This window comes from Anas platyrhynchos, chromosome 16 (assembly GCF_047663525.1).
Source record: "Anas platyrhynchos isolate ZD024472 breed Pekin duck chromosome 16, IASCAAS_PekinDuck_T2T, whole genome shotgun sequence".
NCBI lineage: Eukaryota > Metazoa > Chordata > Aves > Anseriformes > Anatidae > Anas > Anas platyrhynchos.
Window position 1 is genome coordinate 10144455 of NC_092602.1, and position 27274 is coordinate 10171728.

The 27274-nt window shown below is 38.1% G+C and overlaps 1 protein-coding gene and 1 long non-coding RNA gene across 3 annotated transcripts in view; one reads left to right on the forward strand and one right to left on the reverse strand.

The window, feature by feature from the left end:
* Positions 1 to 7346, forward strand: part of MAPK1 (mitogen-activated protein kinase 1) — a 37223-nt gene extending 29877 nt beyond the window's left edge. The window contains exons 8-9 of one of the 2 annotated variants that reach the window (XM_027469614.3): positions 663 to 790; positions 3206 to 7346. In XM_027469614.3, coding sequence (XP_027325415.1) covers positions 663 to 779 — 117 coding nt within the window. In that variant the 3' untranslated portion in view covers positions 780 to 790; positions 3206 to 7346. 2 annotated transcript variants of the gene reach the window in all.
* Positions 1 to 27274, reverse strand: part of LOC106017615 (uncharacterized) — a 37624-nt gene that overhangs the window by 10066 nt on the left and 284 nt on the right. The window contains exons 2-3 of the long non-coding RNA XR_002402937.4: positions 23574 to 23689; positions 15595 to 15770 (exon numbers count right to left, since the gene is read on the reverse strand). This is a non-coding gene — a long non-coding RNA (uncharacterized lncRNA). The remainder of the gene's footprint in view (positions 1 to 15594; positions 15771 to 23573; positions 23690 to 27274) is intronic.

The following is a 27274-nucleotide window of genomic DNA, read 5'->3' on the forward strand; positions in this document are numbered from 1 at the left end:
TAGTTTAAACATGCATCATTTAATAAAAAGAAAAATAAGGGAAGAAAATCAGTCTGCTTAACTTCACTCCTAACTTGAAATTGATGTTCTTCCTTTATTTTATATTTCTTATTTTAGTATTACATTTTAGAAACTCATCAAAAAATGAATAGATGCTAAGGGAGTACTCCCTGAAAATGGAACTTCTCAGTTCACTGTGGTTTTGTTTCATAATGGCTGATATAAAGTCAGGAGAATGAAGTTTGCCATTAGTTTATACACTTAAAAGCCCACAAAACTGAACTTGCTGTAGTTCATATTATGCTGGTGGGATTTTTGGTTACTTCTGGTGAAGAAGGAGGGGAGGAAGAAATAAGGAGGGGGACAGTACAATATTTCAGATCATTTTTTCTTCAGGTAGTTACTAAGTTACTTTTTCAAATATTTTACCTTATGTTTTAAATTTTGCTGTGATTCAATTTATGGTTCAATTTGGTAAACTGAACTAATAAAAGACATAAGGGACTAACAGAAGGAGTTGTTCCTTGAAGATGGCACAATATTAGACATTTTTGTGAAGCACATTATTCTCAGATTGTTTTCCCATACAGGGACTGCATGAAATTTAACAGACCAGTAACACTAAAAATAAATAAATAACAATGTCTCTCTATATTATTAAGCCTGTAGCTGAAGCACCCTTCAAGTTTGATATGGAGTTGGATGACTTGCCGAAGGAAAAGCTGAAAGAACTGATTTTTGAGGAAACTGCTAGATTCCAGCCAGGATATCCATCTTAAATTGTGCATAGGTAAAGTCACAGCAATAAGAAACCATTTGGGAAGGGGGAAAGAATTCTGGAACTCTCTGGTTACCACTAGGGAAATGTATAACCGACTGTTTCTACTGATATGCTAACAAGCTCCTGAAGTAAAAACTTTCTGCTTATTCCTTTGACATCAGTCCTATTCTGTTACTGAAGAAATGGGTTTATTTTACTCTGCAACACTGAAGTGTCTACAGGGAATCCAGGCAATTGTCTTGAGATGTTTACCTACTTTTTAGATTACATTTAAGGAATAAGAATTACATTTAATTAGTGCTTCTCAGAATAAAAGCTATGTGAATGCTTTGAAATGCAAATTTTACTAAAAAAAACAAAACTGAAAAACTTGTCAAAGGGACAGTGATCTTCATTCAAGATACTAGAGTATTTTGTCATATGACTTCAAATGCTTTTTAAAAAATTCTTCCTTAAATGTAATGTGCAGAGGAGAAACCTTTTAAACTATTTAAAAACAAACAACAATCCCAGAACCGTAAAACTTCAGTGTAACTTCCAGTACTTCTGAAATAATTGTATGAGTAAATAGCTGTCTACTTTTTCTTAAATTAATTATGATTATACTTGCTAATATTTCGAAGATTTAAACTTTCTTAATTTAAAATGTACTGATATTTGCTGTCTCTGACACTTTTATTTTTTCAAATCAATAAACTTAACTGGTCTTCATATACCATGAGGCTTGCAGGTCTCACTAGTTTCGTACAAAATTTGTCAAATACTTACCTGAATAATTTTTCCAACACTTGAGAAACTTCAGTGATACTGCTAGTGGTTTAAAGTATGTAAGTTTTGTGGCTAGACAAGAAAAACAACCCAAAGATGACAGCCTAATATGTGTTGCCTATTTTGTGGGCTTAAAAATGGATCCTGTGCTATTCTCTATGAACATTCTACAAGTATCATCTCTGCCTGGCAGTTCTAGCAGAAAGGTTAAGTTTAGCCTGTGAGTGTCTCCATTGCAGGAAATCTTAAGACCTTGACAGCACTGTGTAGAAACTTTATTGCTTTGCTATAACCAGTAATTTTTCTGCACTAAAAATGGGATTTCAGTTTCTGTATTGCTTATACCTCCAGTTTCTTTTATTTAATGCTGCACTGGTAGAAAGGAAAAAAAGTTGAGGAAACTGTTGAAAATAGTTTTTACTTTAACAGGAATAACTTCTGTTGTCACTAGTTTGAATATTGAATATAATTGTGTTGAATAGCAAAGTTCACAACAGAAGTAATTTTGATTTTCAGAAAGTGTTTCATTTGTGAAGCTTACTAGCTAACATTCAAAGCTATGTTAATTATTAAAATTTAGATAAATCTGAGGTTCATACGCTTGGCTATTATTATTAGTTGGGCATTACCAATAGAATTAGAACTGGGGTGCAAAAACATGGCTGGTACCTGTTTCTCTTCTGTATTTCCTAAAGTGAATTCTGTACATGAGCCACTAGGAGTACATGCACAAATTTGAAAGAAAATAACATAAATGGAGTAAGATGAAACCTGTTATTAAAAGGCCATAGAATCAAGGAGGGAGAACAAATAGCTAACATTGTGGCAAATCAGTTTATGATCTCTGCTCCTTTCTTCTTTGTCCAGACCACACTTACCTAGGTTGTATTAGGGATTAAGGGATAAAAGGATCAGGGATAAAGATACCTATCGGTGATCCAGTGCTAACGGAAATTTCTTTGAGTGCTATTATGAAAAGTTTATTTGGTTGATATGATGCTGAAAGTGAAGTATTTTACTTAACTTGATAATGATATGCTGGTAAATTGTACAAATCTGTGGTTAGAATTATTAGATATTCTGTTTCACAGCAGTTTAAATATAAGCAGCCCTCATAGTGAAAACCTGACCTTAGCAGTTGGCTTGGACTGCACAGTAACAAGTCCCTTCCTGTGCACTTGTACTCTCCTCCCCAGCCCCACGCTTTATCAGCTAGCTCTGCTCAGTGTGTTATTTCCTGTCATAGTTTTTGATTGTAGTTTTTGGAATTAAGAAGCAATGTGAAAATAAGCAATTATTCAAATAAATAATGAGTTCACTCATTTGGAGAAAGGTAGAAATATCTTCCTGTTTAATAGTCATGTTTCTATATCGTGTCACTTAGGAGTTTAGACAGATTTACACAGGGAACAGCCTGTGTTTGGAGGGTTATAACCCACATGGATAACGAAGCTAACATTTTAAATAGCTGGTCTCCTGGCTACTTGCTAGGTTAAGGAGTTTCTCAGGGAAAGCTTTTTTAAAAATGATATGCATTGATACTGCTGACTCATGTTTTTACACACTATATTTTACCATAAATAGGAAAATGTATCTGTTTTGAAAGACAATGTTAAAACTTTCTTCACTTAAATATGTCTCTGCTCTTTTTTGTAGGACAAGGACTTAAAGGACTGGGCATGCTCAAACGTTGCTGTTCCTCTTCCCAGTTCTTTATTGTTGGTCATGTCTTGTGGCCTCTCTCAGCTTATCCACTAACTCCTTTGAGCCATTCAGGAGGGCAGTTCCTGGTAGTTTTGGCTTTTCATGCTTTCAATGAATCTTTTAAGCCTGAAGAATTGTAATTGACACTCCTATGCGTAATGCCCATTGTTGACCTGTTGCAGTACTGTACTGTAAGTGCACCTACTGCTGGCCGTGTTTTAACTGCTTGCTTTCTGGTTTGAAAGATGCAGTGGTTCCTTTCACTCCTGGATCAATATCCAAGAAGATAATTCATTAACCAATAAGAAGTTTACACCATGAACTATGTTTTTCTGACTTTACTGAAGTCGCTGGCATTTTTTTTAGAAAAGCTACTATTCAGGGCACTTTAAGTCAGTGACATCCCAGATTTTTTTTGCACTTCCTTTTTAAATAGAAATGGTTAGCATCCAGTGGGGTTTATACCATTATGCTATGGATTACAGCATAAGTCGTGTTCATGTTAATCTTGCTTATGCACTTGTTTGGGTGTCCTGTGCTGTACATATAGGTATTCTATACAGCGTAATAGCCACATAGGAACCCATCTTAATTGAATTCATCTAAGGAACATTTTTCCATGTATTGACGAAACTTGTACTTTTTCTCCCTGCCTTTTTTAAGAGATCATTTAAAGTTTAACCATGTTGGAGGCGTAGTACTTCCAAAGTTCATACCATATAGTAGTGTTTATAAGACTTGTGCAAAGAGAATGAGTGGCAGCTCGCCAACTTATATTTATTCACCGTGTGGTGGAAGATTAGCAAAGAACATAATGGCATGATGACCTACAGGTGAATGCTTTTCTTTGTGGAAGGCATCTGAATGTTGTGGTAAGCGAGAAACCAAAATATGATGTTAATAAACTCAGTCTACATACTGCATACCAATGAAATGCTTCAAATGAGGATTGATAGTTTTACATTTTAATCTAATCATAGACATTCAGAATTCTTGCAGAGAGGAACACTGCATCTTTAAATGAGAAAGTCTGAATTTACTTTTGCTCCTACAGCATGTCAGCATCTCAAGTTCATTTCTTGCAACCTACACTATGGTGATTTGTAATCAAGCCTCCATGAGCTCGTGACATGAAGTACTGTTCTGTTGTCAAGTACTATCAAACTTTTCTGATAATGCTGAGTTAGGACAACCAAACAAAGCTAGCACTAAATAATGTTTAAAATTGTATACCTTTTAATGATCTTTTCAAGTATTTGTTACTGAAATTGTATAATGTGGAGTTTACTAGGTGTTATGTTCCAGTGCAGTGCCTCCTTTTCTTTCCCCACTGCTCTCTGTGGTGAGAAATTTGCCTTGTTTAAAATAATTACTGTGCCCTCGCATGACTGTTAAAGCTTTCTGTGCAAAGATGATTGTCTAAGTGCCACATGCCTATGATTGAGAGAAAAAAAAATCTATTGTTACCTCTGAGTTGTGTTCAACTGAAATGCTATTCAACAAATAACTTAGGAAAAATAGTTCTATTTTTAGCTTTTCATATCTCTGCTGTCTTTTTCTCATTTTATTTTGGCAGCAGTGAAGAATGGATTGTATAGACTGCTTGCTAATATGAACAAAATGCACTTGTAATTCCTGGAAATAAATTTAAATCTTATATCTTCACATTAACATAAAGAATTAGTTTTTGGTTTCCTCTTGGGTAATGTGTTCGAATGGAAATCAGGTTCAATTGCTACTGTAGTATACAAGGATGCTTGCTGGTTAATAACTCCAGGCTTCCTCATACCACTTAAGTCTGTTTTTCAAAGAAAAGAAAGCCATTAACTTAGATTTCAATAGATAAGGGTGCTTACAAGATTCCATTTCAAAATTTCCCTTTTCTTATAGTTTGAGTGTTAGTCTACCAAAACTAATTTTTAATAAGCAAGGGTTCATCTTAAAGGGCATTTTTGATTAGGAAGTTCCTGTGGTACACAAATCTCTGTTGCGTGGAACGTATTAGGAGCATTATCAGGACACTGCACATGTAATCATTGAATTGTGGTATGGAACCTATGCTAAAAAACATTTCTCCAGAAGAAATATGCACTTGACTGTTGATACTAGTGTAGAAATTTCTTTTGATGTTTCTACACATCTTTACCAAAATGCTTTCCTCACTTGGTTTGGAGAAGCTGAAATACTTCTAGAATCTCTGCTACTTGTACCATTGTCATTACTACAGGAATCATGGTTGGAAAGATGACTGTTACTGAAATTAGTTTGTAACACCTCAGTTTTAATTTATTAAGGAAGAATTTTGGCAGCTTGTTTCATCCTTGTTTCCCAGTAATATTTTAATATTTTCTTTAATTTTGGATTTTGGGGGAGCTGGAGATTTACTTTTGTAATCTCTCTCTCGGGATGAGAAGCCAAGGGTTTGCTTTACCTAACATCTGGTGCTTTCAGGCTTTCTTCCTTAGCTATCCTGCTGAATCAAATTGGCATCCATCAATATCAGTAACTGCATTCATCTATCTTCTACTGAATTCAGTACACATTGTTAAGCAGAATTTGTTAAAGCATCAAGTGCAGAAGCATGATTTTTTTGTCAGATTTTGAAAACGGTTTAAAAGAAGGTGCCTAAAACACTGTTAGGTCAGCTATTTCATCATTTTACATTTATTTTTTTTTTCCTTTATCTACTTTTTGTATTTTTAGAGCAGAGAACTGAAACTCATAATTGAAGTTACATGTATTTCATGGTAAAGATGTTTTGGGAATAAGGAATGTAAACAGTTGATTGTCGAAACATTCCAACTTTATAGCTGAAGAAAAATATGCAAACATGAACTTCTTATGGATGCTTTGGCAAAGGAGCATCTTACTCTGCTATCCTGACTGTCACCAGAATCTTCCTCATCAATATTACATATATATATAGTCTGAAGTGTACAACACACTACATGGGCCGAGCGGTGTGGTGCACTATGAGCTTTCAGGAGTAGCAGGTGGTGACATAACTCAGCAGTGGCCAAATGAAACCCAAGGAGTTTAGCATGGTTTTCCTTACAGAATGGGAGAAAAAGAAAAACCTGTTGTTGCTGCCCACTGTAATACGCTATGTTATATTTATACCATGTCGAAGTTGTTTGCTGAGCAACTGTACTATAGATTTAAACTTTATTAATATATATTTGCTTATGTTAGTGTAGTTTATATAGTCCTTGGTTATTGATAAATTTATTGTGTTGTTACAGCACAGTGATATGGTATAAATATAGGTCTATACATACAACATACTCATGAATTTGGTCCCTTGCATAGTACTTTTATATTTGTACAGCAATGTCTTCAAGTAAACCCGGATTTTAGGGGAAGTATTTTTGTAAATGCAGTGGTTTAAACAGAAAATCCAAACAATCCTTTTACTAAGTTTTAAATTCATTTGTGGTTCAAAATGGTTTAGTTAACAATTGAAATCAAGACACTAAATTAGTGAAAAGTGCACATTAGTAAAGTGAAGCTTACAATGTTTTTTTTTTTTTTTTGTAGCATGTGCTGTGATCAAACTAAGTGAAACATTGGAGGAAATGTAAAAGTTGGGCTACCTTTGTAAATCTAGAACAAATTTCTAAAGGTTGCAGCTGGATTACTTACTATTGTTGCCTTTTCTTGTGTTGTATCAGTGTAGAGCACTCTTAAAATACTCAAACTGCTTTGTCTTTGCTTTGTACTGTTGGTGCCTTCTTAGTCATGTACCCCACAAGTCATGCATAGCTAATTTAGTTAATGGTAAGTTTAAAATTTAAGAAAAAGGCAAAGGAAGATTTTATATAAAAAACTAAAAAAATAAATCATTTTCTGTATGTTCTTATTCATTGTAACAATTAAACGTTTATATTGTGACAGATTTGTGATTTGGTTAATCTGTATAGATCAATTGTAAGTAGCAAAGGTTTATATTTCGTCTTATTCTTTTAATGTTGTAAACGTTTGTGATTTTCTTTTTTAAATCAGGTAACTTAATGTTCTGTTTTGTTTTTGGCATCTGAATCTTGTAAAAACAAATGCAAAGAAAATCATTAAATTGTGTCCCTGTATTACCAAATCAGCATAGTACTGTGCATATATAAAAATGAATTGAATTTCGCTTTAAAATGAGCTGTTTTATAAATTATACACTGTGTATTACATTAGCATGTCTAAAAAATGACTGTCACTTGAACAGTGTAGTAGCAAGTAGCCTACATGAATATTTTAAAATACACAACCGTGTTTGTTTTAGTGTATGACTATACCAGCTTGAAATTAAATTAGGGAAGCTGTCCAAAAAAATCACAGGTAAAGTTTACAGACGGGCAGAAGTGTTGTATCTTTGTGGCCAGAAAAGTCTTGAAAGCCATTGGTATTGAATTATTGAGCACAGATTGTTTTGGCTGTCTTGATATTAATATAGCTATAGCCCATTTCCCAGGAATTCTTGAAAAGAGTGATTTGAGCAATCCTTATAGACCAACCAAATGTTTTCACTTAGCTATGAAAAAGGTTCTTCTCAGGCCAAGGTTTGAAACTTTCTGTGATGTCTGGGAGCAGTGCACTGTTACATCGTTGTAATGGGCTTTATCTGGGTTTTATTTTTATTTTTGTATTTTTAAGCCTAAAATCAAGCTGTGCCAAAGAACTGAGGTCTTAAAAGATGTAATTGGATGATGGCAGCTAAAAACTTCTGTAATTAATATGAAAATAGAAAAAATGTGACCTGAAACTAACAAGTGTTTATCAGTAACTGACAGGTCTGTGACAACTCTGAAAAATGGCTCGTTAAAATTCATCTCTCCGTCCCCTCTCTGGCTTTCACAGCAGCGAATGCCTTTTCTTCCAGAATATTACAGAATTTAATTTGGCTATAGATAGGGTTATGCATGTTCTTTTTCACTGACTGAGCTGCCTTTGTCTTTTTGTTCCTGCCAGCAGTACATTGGATTGCAACATACGTATTTCAGTGAGTTACTTCAAGATGTAACAAAACTGCAGCGTGTCACGCTGGAGGTTTTGACAAGCTGCTGATTAGCACTCTTGTAATGCTTGTTTAAGTGGGGTTAGTTAAAATACACATATTTTCTGTGTTCCACCAGAATCTGACGTTGATCCTTTGAGCCTTTTTATCCCTGAGCTTGAAGTGTAATGGGCAATCTTAAACTCCTGGGGTCAAAGACTGTATAGGTGGGTACTCGGGTCTGTTCTTGTGGGCTGGGCTGTTGTAGTTAGAGTGCCCTGGAAGCTCAGCCGCCAGAGCTGGGGGAGATGGCGCACTCAAATACAAAGGCATGTGAGGAACTGCTTTCAAATATAAGCCATGTCTCTGATGCCAGTACTTTCTCTGCAGACCAAAGATACGTGCTTCTGTGTTCTGTACATTTAATTTTGCTATTCTTGTTACTAATTTGCATATACATAACACTTGACAAGCTTAAAAAATAAGTGTAGGAGACTTAAAAACTTTCATAACATCACTACATGCCATTTCTGTTGATGGTTATCTTGCTCTGTCGCACATGAAACTCAGCTTCAGAAGAGTTCTGCAGCTTGAACTCTGGTTTCTGAGAAGGCTTTGGTTACTCTGCAAAACTACATTCAGTCACTCGTACAAGTGCAAGAGGTGACCAGTGTTCAAATGTAGCTCTGCTCATGCTGTGTTCATGTGAATGCTAATCTTGGAAGTTAGATATGAGAATTGTTCTGTAAACCCTTTATCTTTCCATTTTATGAATTACTCACACAACTTCAGGTATCTTTCACAACCCTTTCACAACTTTGTCCATTTTTTCAGTATGTCTTGCTATTTCACCAATTTACTTTTCTCTGTCATCTTTATTCAAAGTGAAGCGGAATTCTCAGTTGTTCCAAAAATCTGTGGGATTCATGAGGTTCTGGTGATAACATTTTACTAGTCTTGTTAATTAAACTGATGTAAATCCATTGAACAGGTAAGCATAAAAACTGGAAGGTCTCCTGAGATTCTTCCTGTTGAAAGCATAGCGTGTGACCTGGTAACTGTGTTGATTTCTGGGAAGGCAATATAAAAACATACAAGGAACAGAAAGGGACAATGCATTTACGTAAGATGTGATGTGAAACCCCATTCCACTGGGTTTCTTTATTGCTGTTAGGAACTTCAGCCTGAGATTTAACAGACTCTGGTTCAAATTTTTCCCTTTTTGACTCCAAAGTTTTTTTAATACCTTGTGAATGCTAGAAACCTCTTGCTAGTTTTCTAAAATTGCCTCTCATTTTCGTTGTAACACACATGCTTACAAGTAGCTTATGTTTGTGAAGGAAAGCTGGTCAAAGGAATCTTAATTTTTTTCTCCGATTCTGTGGAAAGAGCAAGAAATACCTTGACAGCATGTTGGGTTTACAGCATTTTCTCATCTAAAAACACTGAGTTAAATACTCTTGTTTATCTTGTGAGTCTTCATTTGTATGACACACAACTGTATTAGCTTGTCAAGTGAAATACTACTACTCTGTTTCCTTCCATTGCTGCTTGGACTGAGCTGACCTTTAATCTTGCTGAGTTTTTACTGTCTTCCAGCAATGCTTCTCTTCCTCAGGGTTTATAGGTTCCATGATGGCATTTTTCTCCCAAGTACTTCAACTGCTACGACTTCTGTTCTTTTTTCTTTTGCTGTCTGTAGTTCACGTACAGTCTCACAACTCCACATTTGTTTGTTTTTTTTTTTTTCTTTTCTGTAAAGCTGAGCCACAGACCCAGCTGTGCTTCATGGAGCTGGACCCTGGGTACGGGCAGCTGACTTCTGGCCTGTTGGTAACGCTCCAACCACTGGCTTTAGGGAAAAAACTTGCACAGCACAATGCAGTTCCCCTCCTGCAGTCACTGTAATGCCTGGGGTAGCACCAGCGAAGGTGTTGCACAGTACAGTAATGTGTTAATTCCACCTTACAATTTTAATGCCAAACTTGAACACACAACCCAGAAATAACAATGGAAAACTGTTTCAGTCTCTCTAATAGGATGCGTTCTTTCACACTTCTATTTCAAAATAGTAAAACCCAAAGCTGTAAGGGAATAGCATACTTAAAATAATAATAATAATAATAATAAGCTATTACTGAAAAAGACTTAAGATGTACCTTCTACTTTTGTTCTTATATCTAAAACTAAATGGCTTCTTCCGAAGATGTTTTTCTGCCTTAAAACTGAAAATGCAAAAATGCTGAATGTTCAGAATTTTGGCTTGAGACTTAGTGAATTGATCATATCACAAGTGAGTGGAACAATTCAGGGGAAGGTTTTTTAGTCAAGCCTTTCTCCTAGCTCACCTTTAGTCTCAATAGCTAGCACTTGAGATAAAATTTTGGCTAAAAAAAACCTTTCTATATTCCTAGAAGTGTTAAAACTCACAAATATTCTAGCTTTTAGTTGACACATCTGAGACTCAAGTTCAAAACAGATTTTTTAACGTGTTGTTTTTTTTTTTAAGCTTTGCTAGTTCTTGTATACACTTTTACAGGTTCATTGAATAGGTAGGCTTCAAATGTGGGGGGAACAAACTTCTGCAGGCCAGTTCACACACTCAAAAGTATGTATATGAACGTTGTTGGTGTCACTGTAGCTGTGTTTAATTCTGTTTGCTCTCATGTGCAGTGTATATGCGGTCCTCAGGACAAAGGTGGGGATTAAAGAAAAAACAAATGGTCATTTCTTAAGTATTCTTTTGTAGCTTAAGCTTAATTTATAAACTTGTTTTTGAGGGTGGTTTGGTATGCTGGGAGAACTGTATTAAGCTGTTTTTACAGCTGACTTGATGACATTTCTCTAACTATAATATGCTGTTATTCCAGCATGGCAAAGGTCTGCATAATTCATGTGTGCCCAGCGTAATCACTGGTTTTCTTCTTGTGACAATAAATGGCATTGTACCAAAAGCAATATATCCTGTGTGTAGTTAGTAGTGGAAATAATTATTACTGTGCAGCTTTTATTTCATTGTTTTTCCAGCAGTTGCCACTAGCATGGATTTTGTGCATTGACAGTTGCACGAGGCTATTAAAGATAGTTGTTTTTTTGTTTTGCTTTTTTTTGTGTGTGTGTTTTTCCTTTTTTTTTCCTTTTTTTTTGGGGGGGGGGGGGTAAGGGGGGCAGGGCAGGATGCATTCTGAATACCATGTTTGCTTTCTGGAAGCTGCTGCTGTACTTTGAAGCAGAAAAGGGTTGCATCTGATGCTGCAATAAGGTTATTTTCTTATCATCAGAATACATCTAGAACTAGAGAGTTTCTTCAGAAATGCTCCTCCACGTTTTTCCTCTTGAGAAAGGCCCAGGCTCAACACCAGCATCGTTAGAGCCAAGGATTATAAAACAGCAGAAGGGCTTTTTTCTCTGCTCGATTTTGGGATTCTGCTAAGCTACGCTCAGCCTTATTAGATCATGGCACTGTAAAAAGACTTGTGGAATGCTGCAACTGGTTTTGCTCACCAACTACTTAACTCCAGACCAGATGAGAACTCAGGCAATATGCAATGCATGGGAACTCTCTAGTCTTAAGTTCTGTCCCTCCTCACCCCTCAGTAGCGATTTTGCACTACTGGCTCTGCAAGTAAATCTGCCCTGGATAACTTTCCTTTAAAAGAGGGAAGGTTTGCTTTTCCTTTCTGGGTGCTCAAAAGGACAAGGTATTAAGATAGTTATCTCCCCACCACTTGCATCTGAGTACTAGTGTGTAGTACTCATCATACTGAAGTATCACTGTAAAAAAAAAAAAAAAAAAAAAAAAAAAAAAGTAGAAATAACAGGGGTGAAGAACTTGCTCTTTTCAACACGTATATTCCTCCTTGCTTTCAGAGTCTGTAGAAAAATACCTACTTTCAGTCATAACTGAATAGCTTTTCTGCATTGTGTGCACATTTTTCTCTGCTGTCTCCTACTCTTTAGATGTGACTTATTTTACTGCTAATGGTGTTACAAAAACTGTAGTACTACAGGTGTCATGTGGTAACTTGTAAATAAAATTACTGTAAACACATGGTCAAGTTATTTGTGGTGCTGCTCTGTAAACGTGTGATGTTACCTTAGCTCTAAATCTTAACTGCACTTTCCTGAAGGACCTGCACATTGCACTTAAAGCAGTCTGGTTCTAGTAACAAGTTCCAGGAAACTATGGCATGACAGCAATTATTTCTACACAGTGACTTTGCAACATAATTTTCTAGAAGACAGTAAATCAACACTTATGTCAAACTGATTGTCAGTGGAGCAATAATACATTTTAGGTAAATATCTCTAATAATTCACAAAGCAAGTGGAAAACAAAATTATTTATGGTTGGAAGCAGATAGGAAACTTGCTGTTGTAGGGTTTTGTCCTTGGAGCTTATCAGCTCCAGTAAAGGACTCTCTTCCTATCTAACTGAGAGACTGGTGGAAGAAGTGGTAGCATTCTGAGCTGTGTAGAGAAGACAAAGTGCTATGCTTTAGTTAAAAACATAAAAGATACGCTCCCCTGCTGCATTTTGTTCATGGTTGGTATGCAACAGTCAGAAATAGAGCACCAAGTGCTGGGTGGCTGGGTCCAGAGGTGTGCAGGAAGGAGGAAAGGTATGGCAGGCACTGCTAGGAGCTGATGGGGATGTGTTTATAAACAATATCCCCTTCTAGAAAGCAGTCCTGAGGTGATCTAATCAGCAGTCAGATGTTAAGTATTTCCAAGCAATTTGCCTTCCTGTATGCATGTGTTGTGGATGGCCTGTTCTTAGTACAGCAGTAGATAATATTTAAGGATTTTTGTGCCATTTCTTTGGGGGATGGATGCATCCCTTAGTCAATCCTACAGCATGCTTTAAGAAAACATTAAAATGGCTGAATTTCCTGGGGTGCTGCAGAGGTAAGAGATTTGCTGTTCCCAAATACCTGAGGCTGCAGTCAGTTGTCTTTTACATATCCAGGTAAAAAGTGTCTTTCTAAACCTTACCAGGGAAATAGGCCTTTTTAGAAAGGTATACCTGAGTTGGAAGGGGAAGCAGAGGGATCAGCTCTTTGAAATACATGGTCCTTGATGCTGTTCCTTCCATCACAGCATCCCTATGGAATCATCCCCTGCAGTTTTCTCTTCCATTTCCTTATTGCTTCATTTTTTTTTTCTTTTTTTTTTTTTTTTTTCTTTTCCTGTCAGTGCAGACTGAATGCTGTTTCTTTGTCTGTGAGTAATTAGATTTTCCTCTCTGCCACTATTTGCATTCACCTGGAAGCAGTATTCACTCCAGCTTTGATTTTGTAATCAATTATTATTATTTTCCTCTGAGGACAGTCAATAGATGATTTTCTTTTAAGGTAAAATGATGCTTCCTTGTGAGATGGTACTAGCCAAGGTTCTTAGTACCTTTGGCTATGCAGGCTTTGTTTTGTACAATGGACTTGACAGAGAGATATATCAAGAAGGGTTTTGCCTTCCTTGTGTATTGTGGTGATGGTCATTGAGTGTATTAATTTGAAAAAAAAATTTTTTAGCAAAATTAAGGTTTAGAAAATGTTTGGTGCATTCATTTTGAAAAAATAATTGTGCTAATGCTCTGCAGTGCAAGCACAGCTATTTGAAGGAATGGGCAACAGAGCTCTAGTGGCAATCATGCAGCACTTGCACAGCATGTAGTTTGGAGTTGTTTTGGAACTGCTCAGGAGGGGAAAAGCAGAAAAGAGTTGCAACTCTGGTGAGCCAAAAAACACAATGTGATGCTGTCTAATACTGTTAGCTATATTCAGAATTTAAATAGCACTAAGTATATGAGCAAAGAACAAGTAATTTCAAGATGTGGATATCCAATACTTTGGGCCAGACTTAAGACACTGCCAGCCATATTCTGTTGAAAGTGACTGTATTAATGCATTTATTTTAGACTATAGCTTCCCTTCATGTTTTTATTAAGTAATTAAGAATATTGCTTTCCTTTTACATCAGTCATTTAAAGTAGAGAGAAAGAAATGACCTTTCAGTGTTGCTTGTGTCTTTGAATGACTGGATATGCCAACGTTCCTGTTCCTTAGCTTTCAACTGCTCTTCACCTAATTCTTCACCTTATTCTTCCCTCTAAATATGCTTCTCTGCAGCTGTGACATACAGTCCTTGAGAGCCTGATTCTTTTTAAGGGATTTAGATTAATTAAGAAGCAAATACTTACCATGTGGAAACATTTCTCTGGAAACTGTTCCACTTAAGATGGATCAAACTGTTTCTCAAAGCAGGAGCTGTGACACTGTAGCTTGTGGCCTTTTACCTTAAGGGGCAATTGAGCCTATTTACAGCAAGCATATCAAACTAAATATTTAGTTCAGAGAATAAACATGCTCAAAATAAATGCAGTGCTTCTCAGAATAAAATATTATGCCCATGACAGCTATTGAATGGAATCTCTGACACACAAAAAGCAACCAAACTACAAACAAACAGGTACTAGAAAACAGAAATGTCTTAGGAGTAATCCTCTTGAGTGAATGAAATCCTTGTGTGTAACAGAGTTTGTCTGAAGGTGATGATTATAACCCAAGTGTTTTTGTGGGTAGAGGTGGGCAGCAACAATGAAGCTTGTGGCATTTCTTGTATAAACATTGCTATCTGCAAATTGCCACACACCTCCTCAAACAAAGATAGCAATTAATTAACCAAGAGAGGCTATTTCAGCTCTTAAATTGCTTATTCCAGATATTCGAGTATTACCGTGGCATTCATTTGCACTGAGAATGGATTCATGATGACATTTTTGTGTTAAAGCACTGAAATTTTGCATGTGTGTATTTTGTTTTTACTTAAATGTATGAATCACTTGAATGCCTAGTCATTTTCATTGTAGGAAAAAAAAAAAAAGACCACATTTCAGTGATCCTACATTGCTATTGCCTGCTAACCGTACTTGAATTTGGAGGAGGGAAAATCTTATTTGCTTTTCAAGTGCACACTTCTATGCCCTGGATTATTTTTAGAATCTTCAAGTAAACTAGTAATAATGACAAAATCACTATCTGGTCTGTTCAGGAATAATAAGTACATTTGTATACCCTTTGCAGCTACTTGTGTAGTGAGGAGCTAGCTAATATCTAAAAAGCCTGAAGAAAATGGATACATAAACCCAGCTTGTGCTCTCCTACAAACACAATCCCCATATCGTACTTGCAACTATACCACAGGCGGGCAGCTTCCAGAGATTGGTAGTCGGCAGATGTTATGATGCTATTGAGTGTTTTTTTCTGATGCCGTGGGGTTTTATTAGGTCAGTCCAAAAATATGACCACCCCAGTGCCCTGTCTCCCTCCCCAAGTAAGAGGTGGTGCCAGAGGTGCTTTACCTGGTGTGCCCTTCCAGAGATTTTACCGTTTTTCAATTTGTTGTCTCTTGTAATCCGTTGTTCTTCTTCAGTCCGTCCTGTTGGGAAGGCTTAAACATTGTCCTGGAATTGGATTAATGCCTGGCCTTAGCTGAAGAATGGGCACTCCAAAGGGGACGTGGGCCAGCAGTGGGTGCCTAGGGAGAATGTAAGAACAAGGCGAGTGTATTTTGCCAGAATGCTTTCTTGAACATGCAGAGTTTATTGCTCAGAAATGTTTTCCTATTTCATAGGTTTAATGAACTGTCTACTTAGAATTTTATTTGTATTTCTTATGGCTTAGCCAGTAATTATTTTGAGATCTTTTTGTAATTCTTTGCAGTTATATGATAGCTTTTGTCAAATGTATGTCAGGCTAACACAGATAATCATTGAAAAAATCAGGTTGGAAGGAACTTCTGAAGGTTATCTGGTCCAACCCCTGATGATCACAGTGAAGATGTGGTGACCTGCCTGCCTCTGGACTGCACAAGGCTGAAGAAGACCTACTCAGAAAGAGGAGGATTTTGTAGATCTTTAGTTCTTACTTGCTTGTGTGTTACACTGCTGATTTTTGCAGGTCTTAAGAAATACAGCAGCTGTTAGAGTCAGAGACTTGGGCATGGAATTTACCATTTCACTTTTATTTTTACCCATACTTCAGTCACGTTCACCTGTATGCTATACAGGGTGTTGCTCCTCACAACATTCTTTTTCTGTTTTGACTGGAAGACAGTGTTAGCAAAGAATGTCGTTTATGTTTGTACAGAGCCTTTAGCTACTGTGGAGATGCAAACAATAAGCCCCTCTGTGCTGTACAGGCTGCCCTTCCTGGCACCATCAAGGATGATCCTGGCTGGAGCACACAGGAGAAGGGTGCACCATCATAGTGTGTGCTGTTCCTGCTCTTGGGCTAGGATACCATTCTTCTTGGGCTACCCATTTGCACTTTTCAAGCACTGGGCTTTACACATAGACACAATCTATATTCTAGAAATTAAAAGCCATTTCATGTTACATTCATTATTCATTTTGTCTGTAACAGGGCTATAAGGTATCCAGAGAGCAAAAAAGAATGGAGATAAAATTGCCCTAGAAAAGACATAATAATATGTTTTATTCAGCCTCCCACTAGAAGCCTTGTCTCCATGAAAACCCTAATAAAAGCTGTTAAAGGAAAAGCATAACTATAGCTTAGACCTACGTACTTCAAAGCTCTCCTGCATATTCCAGGAATTGTAGAACTGTTGGACCTGTAATTGTGCCATCTGCTGGTGGAAAGTAGCTACGAATATCATTTATATAAATAACCTTGCTGAATGACTGTTAAACACGACTATTAAATAGCAAAAATTATGATGATAACACTTAAGGATGTTCTGAAAAAAAATTGTATAAATTCTGTAGAACTGTAGCTCCAATGGTTATCAAAGGCTAACCTAGCAACTGTTTAGGGTTCCGTTCACTTCAAAACGGTGAGTGAATGATTTATGTTCTTGTGTGGTGGTTTGTTGATTTGTTTTTTGGTGGTAGTCTTTTTTTTTTTTTTTTTTTTTTTTTAAGCAGGCAGAGTCATAATGTGTGTGCAGTATGACTGGTCAAGGTAGTAAATATGAGGATTAAAAGAAAATTTTGTGGGATGAGGACTGATTTGATCACTCCCCTCCCCCCCCCCCCCCTCCTTCCCCCCCTTTTTCTAGTTTCTGGTATAGGTCTAAGCAATTCCAACCACCTACGAATAAAGTATAACACTCTGTTAGGGAATGAGGCACAGAAGCATGGTGAAACATTGGGTACTTACTTAATATAAATATTAATGAATAGTATTATGCTAGTTATGACTGTCAAACTTTGTACAATCTGTTCTTCGTGTCTCCTTACCTTTCCACCCGTTTTCATACGTACTGACATAAGTATCAAAAGAGTAATTCAGGATAAAGGATAGCCATTTTTTTTTTTTGCAACAGAGAAAACAGGATTGGAGTTTGATTATATGAAAAATTACTAAGCTGCTGTTGTGGTTTAAAATCCCTGTTTACGTGTGAGTTGGTCTCTTTCTTGTAATTATATCCAAGGAATTGCAAAATCTTATTTGTAGTCATGGAAAAGCATCTTGCAGGAAGTTTCTGGATACTAATGTTCAGGGTATCTTGTTGGTTCTAGCGGTGATTCCGAAGGCTTTGCAATGTTTTTATTCACTGTTTCGCACCCAGCTCAGAAAGGTACTCCACCTACTGTGTAATTCTCTGAGCTGACAAAAAAAGCAGATACCACTTTTGTGATTAAATGTGAGTTACATTGACTTGTACTTGTGTGCTCCTGCCCAAGCAGAAGGTTTGGTCCTGTCTCGTGCCTCGCTGAGCCGTGCAGAAGTCTTGAGTGACTTTTTTTAGAGCCCAAAGATTTGAGGTTCCCCAGAAATAAGGCACTGGAATGTGAGTATTTTTTAATTTCTTGCAAAAAGTATGGCTGAACAGTGATTTGATGAGGATACTTGGGAGCACAACAGCAGAATCCAGGATACAAAATGGATTTCAGTAATGAACACCAGAGTATCAGCATCTCCAAAACTTACGTACCAATTCACATGGCATTGCAATATTTGCATTTCAACCCTGTATTACCAGCCAACCTCCTCCTACCCTGGCACACTGCAGAACATGAAGCAGCAGCATTCCCTCTGGTTTTATTTTAAGGAATTGTTATTGCACACTATGACATATGCCTGGCAGCTTTCATGTTTAGTGCTGGTTGCTGCTGTCTCAAGCAGATGTAAGATAGCCTTTTATAGTTTCCTCCCACCCTTGTTCCAGTCATTCAAAACACAAGCCATGCTGTGGCTTTAAAGGTTAGAGCCCCCTTTGCTACAGGCAGGTCTCCCCCTTCCCGTCCTGCCCCCTTCACTGTGCTGCCTCACTGTGCTAGAAGCTGAACCGGTGACTGTGCCAGGCTCAGAAAACATTTTGACAAACATGTAGCTACCAGAGCAGAACAAAATAAGTATTCAGTAGCTGTGTGGCACAGTACATAGCACAGCGTGTACTGTGTGCATAGCGCCTTCTGACCAAGCAACACACTTATTTAATGCAAATATTTTTTCTTGGTACAACATCTTGCAAGGATTTCTTCATATAAAACTGTACCGCAGCTGTAAGCAAATTTGATTTATGAAATGGATATGGTGTACAGCAGAAGGAGTGGGACTTCAATACTATTAACTCACTATGTGCCAGCCTTGCCAACCTGCATATATTTTCAGATTTTTGAGCATGTCTATGGGAACATAAAATGGAAATCTAGATATAGAACATGCTCTAGTTTGACACACATTAAAAGGTAAGGTTGCTTTGTTATTCACCTATGGATATCATGGATAGTCTACATGACTTATCAAGAGATTCTCCTTGCCAGGAATAATTTCCTGGGACCTGCAACTCCTTTGAAACAGGGACTTGCTTTGTTTCCACATCATATGGATCACAGATGCATCTCTGATATTAAGATGGCCAAAATACATGCACAGCTAGTCCCATCCTGTCAAATACCTAGCAACTAACTGACTGGACCAGTTTCTCGAAACACAATTTGTGTGCTCTCGATCTCTGCAATCTTGCATCTCTGACAATATTTCTAAACAGAGATGAATGCAATTTCTTGGTTTCTCATGTGACCCTTAGAAGCGCTGTCCAATAATACACAAGGTGATATACAACAGAACAGCAAATCCAGCACACCCTGCCTGGTCACTGCCTTCCTGCTGCCAACATTGAAGGTGCCAAAAGTGAACTACTCACTGAAGAAAATATGTAGTTGTGCTATACACTAAAATATGACCTTGTATAACTGAGTTATGAACAAGGGCCTACGATGTGGTCATTGACTTCAGATGTTGGCTACCTTCTGTAATTTCTGCTGTGTCTTTTTTCCTTTTCTGTGCCAAGTTTGTGGTTTGTGTGGTCAAGCAGTCAAATCAGGGCAGTTACTGAACATACTTATTCAGGTTCAGGGATGGCAAGATAAGCTCTACAGGCAAGAGACTGACTGAAAGGTGTCTGCTTTTTCTTCAGTATGGATGCTAGCATTTTATTTAATGGCAACCAGACAAAAAATATTTGCATCGGAGAAGCAAAAAAAAAAATGCCGCCAATTTAAACAACAGTAGATCTGTGGTTATGTTTTGGCAGAAAATCTAGGCAGTTCTTAAAGCTTAGCTGCAGATCATTTCACTGGCCATACCAAGTTCAATGCTGAACAGCAATATTACTGCAGGTTGGGGTTCAAAAGTACTGACAGATACTTGCTCTCACTATGCCTTACCGAAGCTTCTGTAACGAGGAGGATGATCTGGATGAGGGGATTGAATGCACCCTCAGTAAGTTTGCAGATGACACCAAGTTAGGTGTGTGTGTAAATCTGCTCGAGGGTAGGAAGGCTCTGCAGGAGGATCTGGATAGGATGGGCCGAGGTCAACTGCATGAAGTTCAACAAGGCCAAGTGCCAGGTCCTGCACCTGGGGCGCAACAACCCCAAGCAGAGCTACAGGCTGGGAGAGGAGTGGTTGGAAAGCTGCCTGGCAGAGAAGGACCTGGGAGTATTGGTTGATAGACGGCTGAATATGAGCCAGCAGTGTGCTCAGGTGGCCAAGAAGGCCAACGGCATCCTGGCTTGCATAAGCGGCAGTGTGGCCAGCAGGGCTAGGGAAGTGATTGTTCCCCTGTACTCGGCTCTGGTGAGGCCACACCTTGAGTACTGTGTTCAGTTTTGGGCCCCTCGCTACAAGAAGGACATCGAGGTGCTTGAGAGAGTCCAGAGAAGGGCAACGAAGCTGGTGAGGGGCCTGGAGAACAAGTCCTACGAGGAGCGGCTGAGGGAGCTGGGCTTGTTCAGCCTGGAGAAAAGGTGGCTCAGGGGTGACCTTATCGCTCTTTATAAGTACATTAAAGGAGGCTGTTGCGAGGTGGGGGTTGGTCTGTTCTCCCACATGCCTGGTGACAGGACGAGGTGGAATAGGCTAAAGTTGCACCAGGGGTATTTTAGGTTGGATATGAGGAAGAACTTCTTTACTGAGAGGGTTGTGAGGCATTGGGATGGGCTGCCCAGGGAAGTGGTGGAGTCACCATCCCTGGAGGTCTTTAAAAGACATTTAGATGTTGAACTTAGCGATATGGTTTAGTGGAGGACTTGTTAGTGTTAGGTCAGAGGTTGGGCTCGATGATCTTGAGGTCTCTTCCAACCTAGACAATTCTGTGATTCTGTAATCAAATACTGTGATTGACAGCATTATACTGGAAAAGAGGTGATGCATGTTGCCTCTCTCCGTGCTACCCCAGCCCGAGAGACAACATCGATTGGCTGCCTGGACGTCTGCTCCCCGAGCAGGGACACCAGAGACAGACACGCACGTGTCTAGCTCAAGTGCCAATTTATTGCTGCGTAGCATTGCTTCTTAGCTTCTTGTACCCACACACGCGACCACCCCGGATACCTGTGATCCGTCGCTCCACCCACTGTCCCTCCCAGTTCTCCTCCCACAATGCATGCACTGATCTTGTCTTTAACTTGTCTCCCTATTTCTCTGTTATCAGAAACATTCAACCCATTTGTTCTAAAAGTTATAAAGGAAGTTCACATATTTATCTATCAATAATTATGTAAGAATGTTTTTAAGAAGTTGACTCAGACATCTATTAAAAAAATAAATACGAGATCGGCCACAAGGTGGAGCCAGTACAGTAGCAGGCGCATCTTCCCAGTTGAAGAAAACGTTATGTGTTACTTTGTCTCCCTCGGTATTTCAGTAGTATCAGCATCTTTAAGAGGATTGTTCACTTTTCACAGTTACTGAGATCGTACTGGAGAAAACCAAAACCAGGTAGCTGGGGTGAAGAATTCATATACAAAGTAATCCATCCAACAAATGAAACTCTTGCATCTAATCTGATCAAGAAAGCTATAAATCAGTGATGCTTTTTTCCTGACACTGACCTAAGGTAGCCTTTGGACTCAGTTGCATTCTCCATGGGTTTATAAAATTAAGTGACTTGAGGAAAAGAAAGAATCTAGTGGGGGGTGGGGGCAGGGGAGAAAAGGGGCGGGGGGGTTCTTTTAAATAGGTCTGTGGGGTGGCCCAGCATTTTTATTAGACTAATTACCATGTTATCTATTCACAGATGTCCATTTTGTATATACTCTCTTAAAGGCAATGATTTTTCAAATCTAATTTGCATTTAAGCTACTCGAACAACTTTGCTGTAAGTTCCTAGTAAGTTATTGAAAGTGTTTTTACAACTCAAAAAATAAATTCGAATCAGCATCTCTGATGTATCTGAAATGCTATTTGCAATTCAGGGAAAGCAAAAGATTCATCAAAAGTGTATTTCCATCTCTATAAGTGTTCTCTGGGCTTTAAACTTCACAAATCTGCTTGCTTAGAAAGAAAGATGAGAATAAAAAAGTATTCATGTTCTTGAAGTCAGAACGTCAATTCTGAAATGCATTTGGGGATCCTAATGAAGAATCTAATTAGCACTTGGCAATTAGCCAAACAGATAGATATGATCATCAGGCTGTCAAAAAAGTTAAAGAACAGTCCTGTGTTTGACTATTGGAATCCACAGTTCAAGAAATCATTTGATAACTTGGAGGATGATCTGAGAAAAGATGTAGAAACAACTCATAAATTGAAAATTGTGTTTTATAAAAAGCTATACCCAAAAGGAGGTGTATACTAAGTTTTATTGTCTCTAGTCTTATGGATGAAGGAATAGAGAGCTGAAAGATAAAACCAAATACATTGAACGGAAAAATAACATGCATATCTTTTATTGCTTAGAGTAATTAATGACTGGAACAACAAATTAATTTGTGAACTGAGACAGGATGCTCCAGGATGTTTTCCTGATGGTTGTCCTATGATTCTGTGCTTCTGCGTTCTGGTTTAAATGATGAGTAATATAATGGCAAGTGACATGGCTTCTAACTCACAACAAGTTACAGTGGTCCCTTTGATCCTATTTATCTGTGAAATTACAGTATGCTTGTGCTGGATGCCCTAATCTAGACAGGATATAAGATGAGAATGGAAGTGTAAGTCTAGGTTTTAAAATGAGAAACACACCTCATGGAGGAAGGAGAAAGAGAGAGACAGAAAGAGAGAAAGAAAGAAACTAAACAAATCCTAAACAGAAAAAGCTTGAATCCCTGCCTTTAGCCAACTGTTTTGCATATATAGGCAAGCATATGCAGAATGTATTTATACAAAACATGTATCAACAGAAAATGAATTTCTAGTTTTCTACAGCTCACAAAACACAGGTTTAACTTCTCAGATATGTAATAGCTGCCTAATATAGCCAGAGTCTGGAGCTACATGAAGGAGATGACAATCCTACATAATGGTGGATTTTACAATATATATGTACATCGAAAAAGCTTCTATAATTCTTTTAATTCTACTACCTTTTCCTTTTGCCTTAGAGAAATGTAGCTTCTGGTTTCTTTATTGATAAATACAGACAATGCATGCTGACATCTGGATTTGTGCTTTAAACCACTATAGTCCTCATAAAGAGCAATTAGTTTGTATGTGTTGTTGTGCTGGTTTATTGTGTTGCCACTCTTATTTGCATGCTAAATTGAGATTCAAATGTTCCACTACACTGTATAATTTACTCACCAGGAGTGAATAGCTACAAAACTGATGATATGCCATTTCCAGTCTCGTCATGATAAAGGGCTGTCTGATTCTTGTGTACAGTCCAGGCATATCTCACTGGAGGTACGACCTAGCCCCCTCTGCTTTCAGAATCACCCACCCACTTTCAGAGGTTTGGAATAATTCTGTCTTTTCAGATGTTGGATATGATCTAAAGTCCTCAAAGCAGCTTGGGATAGCTTATAATAACCGTTACTCTTTCAGAGATCAGAGGAATGATACAGAATCTCAGGGCTTCCCAACTTACTGGACTATGCAAGTAGCTGTTTGCAGTCCCTGCAGTCCTCCCGCTTTTGAGCAGTTCTGTTTTTGAGGACAGTCAGAACTTCATGAGTCCAGCATCCTTTTCTCTCCACTGCTTACCTAGTATGAGAAACAATTTTCAGGTGTAAATACGGCTGACACTTGTGATCACCCTTTTTTTACTGTGCTGCTATCAAATGGACGGAGGATGATTCTCTTTGTTGGTCTTCTACTTTTGTTTAAAACTGTATATAACAATCAAATACTTACTCTTAATGGTTTCAAAAATCATGCCAAATGAAAAGATAGTAATTTCCTTGTTTGCCTTAAATATCCCCCTGCATACAGTGCTAGACAAATAACTAAAATATGCGGTAACAAGAACCAGTATAATTTGTTTATGAACTAACAGTGAGCTGCTTTGCAATTAATGTATAATATTATCTTTTCATATTATGTAATCAGAAGTTTGTTCTACTTTTGACTCTTCCCATAAGTTAATGCCACAAAGTACCAGCTAGTTAGTACCAGCTAGCTTTTTGTTTGTTTCTTTCTTTCCCAATTTCATTTTAAAGACCAGTACCCTTTACAACATTCATTATATGTCAGCTATTCCTATATTATACTCCTTTACCTGGCTGCTGCCAAGAAGAAAATGCATATTCTTTTTCTTGGAGAACTTGGGAGAACACAGCATTATAAATCTGAGTAACTGAGAAGAGCAAGCTTTTTTTCTTCTTTTTTTCTTCTTTTTTTTTTTTTTTTTTTTACCTAAAAAATGATTTTTTTCCTCTTTCTGTTGTCTTCTTTCAGCTAAAGCAAAGACCACAGATCTTGACAATTCTGAGACCAATTGATTTTTTTTTTTTTTTAATTGGTTAAATCTCCAAACGTTTGAGGAAAAAAGGAAGGAATGATCCTGAAATTCTTTCTCAGTTTAGATGCCTTTAATAATACTTCCTGCCTCTACTTGTCACATTTGGAGTTTGTCTAGTTTCCAGAATGGCTTATGGTTTCTAATAAAATTCACCTACCAGTTCTCTTTCTAACATGCTAATCCACAAAAACAATGACTGAGTTCCAGCTCTACAGCTCCTGCAACCCAGTGAATTCCAGCACTACAGACCATAACTTTGATTAGAATCCTTAATAAGAAACAGTAACACATCCCTGCTTCTATTACAGCAAGATATTTAAACTGCAGTTTCTTGATGCAGAGCATGCAACAGAAGCATAGGCAAGAGTTGTCAGACTGTCAAAATCAGCACCATTAAAGTGCTGAGCATTATATTACTGATGATAATATGGTTGTGATATAATTAGGACACTACGCAGGATTTAGTAGTAGTAGTATGACATCTGCTTTGCTAATCAAGATCAAAGCTCAATTGTGAAAGGCAGACTTCACCCTAAGAGTTTATAGGCCAAACACCATAGAGATTGAGATTTAGATTAGATTGAGATTTCTCAATTTCTTCCATGCTTTTTAAGTTTTTTCACTATCCCAGTGGATTACACACAGTACTGTTAAGTACATCACGTTGTACCAGAGGTTCATTCGTATAAGCAACTTTAACCTGCTACCGAAGGCATTGAATACATCCTTGACATGTCTTTATCTTAAAAAAGAGAGAAAGAGAGAGAAAGGGATGGTATTCTAACAGTGCAGCTTGTGTATTTGTTACTAGGGAAACAAATAGCAAAGAGAAAGAAACCCTCAGTGTCCTTGTCATTTGGATCTTTCAGTGGAGAAGCAGAGCTTGTGCTAAAACAATGGAAACATTGTTCTACTTTCAGGATCCTTTGCTGTCCTCACGGAATGACAGACATTTCTTTCTCCCCCTTGTCCATCTTGTCATCTCTGAAAAGGAGAACCACTTCTATGCTCAGGATTGGACTGCTGGTGGGGTTTTATTATGCCCCATGCAGAGTTTAAATCCTGTGCCTGTGTAACCTGTGCAGTTCCTAACACCTAAGCCAAGATCACAGTGCGTCTCTCGAGGTAAACAGAAGAGACACCAGGTATCTGCATCCACTCTGCAGAGAAACATGTACGGCAGCACAGGTGGTCCCAGGTCTGCACTCCTTTGAGTCAGTACTGAACCAGAGCAGAGCACCTGACCAGCAAGACCCCAGAGAGAGAAAGTTACTGCAGCATCTGTCACATCTCAGAACCAGGACCCTGAGCAGCCAACAGTCACTGATGGGGACTGTGCACATGTGGTATCAGGGCCTTTTGGGTTTGGGGGCTGGGTACTGCGACGGGAGCTTTGCCACCAGTTCAGTGAACTGGTGAGGTGCCAGTCACAGCTTATGTGGACTGACGCAGATATGGGATAGGGAGCACTACCTGCAGAAATCAAAAATTTTTTTTTATTGTGACCTTCTGCTTGTTGCTTCATAGTACTCATTCCTAACAATAAAATAAAATAAAATAAAATAAAATAAAATAAAATAAAATAAAATAAAAGTTGAAGCTATGGTAAACATACTGTGGTATGTTTAGACAATGTTGTGGGAGCAGGCTGAGTGTGTAGGATATAGAATCAGCTGTACCAGGTCAAAACAGCTGTCCATCTGACTAAGGAGGAATGGACTAAAATCTCTCCTACAGGAGAGTAGTAACAGGCCCCTCAAAATGAAGTATAAGAAATAGCTTGTTAAAAATTTGTTGTTAAAAGTTGGCTATGGGATATTTTTAACTTTTTACTGTCTGAAACTGTTTATCAAGAAGATTTATGTAGTCTCCACATTATATCATATCTAATGCAATTTCTCTGCTTGGTTACGCTACATCCCTGCCTCTTTCTCCGTTCCAGTTATTACCTTGTTGTATGCCTTTATCATACGCCTCATCTAACCCATCTGTGGCAACTGGATTAGGAAGCCTGAACTGGTGCTCCCTGAAGTGCAGCTAAATCAGACGGATTACCACCTTTCCCCCTCGTACAAGACTACAGCTACCAGCACTGGAGCTGGTGAGATGACAGGGAAATTGCAGTTAAAGCCCTACTGGCAACATTTCTGCAGATGTTTGTTTCCTGCTGTTTCACCAATACGGATTTCATTTTTATTGTGCAAGCATGACTTTTCGGTACTGGTCTTCAAGGATTTGCAGAATAAAATCAACTACTGCACAGTTTAATGATCGTAGCCAGTAATGGAATTGTAACAGCTCCTGTTTCTCTAATATTCTGCAAAGTACCAAAGCCCCTCAGGTCAAAATAAATAAAAAATGAAAATAAAAGATTTAAAGAAGAAAGATGTCAGTACTGACAAGAAGAGAAAGAGGTGAAGTTAGTTTTATTGATGCTGTGTTTATGTAGCGCGACAGACGAGCCCTGCCTCAAGGTACAAAGTGTAAATGACAGCTTCGTCATGGACTTCGTCAGTTTGTGTCTCTGCAGGCTGAGCCTGAGTACACAGAAGAGTCCAGCCAAAATAAACTAGGGGCTAGCTTTTATTTACCTTTTATTTTTTATTTTTTTAAAAGGAAAGTGAGAGCAGTGCTAACAGACCTGGATGCTTCAAAACCGACCTGTTTGTGAATCGCCCTTCAGCGTTCAAATGTGTTTTTCTGCCTCAAAACCCGTGCATTGTTTATCGGTAAGCGCTGAGCCCTTCCCCAAACTCCTTTTCCAGACACAAGCGCTGCAGCCCCTTCAGCTCGCACCCAGGCTGCAGCAAGGCGCTTTTCCTGACGCT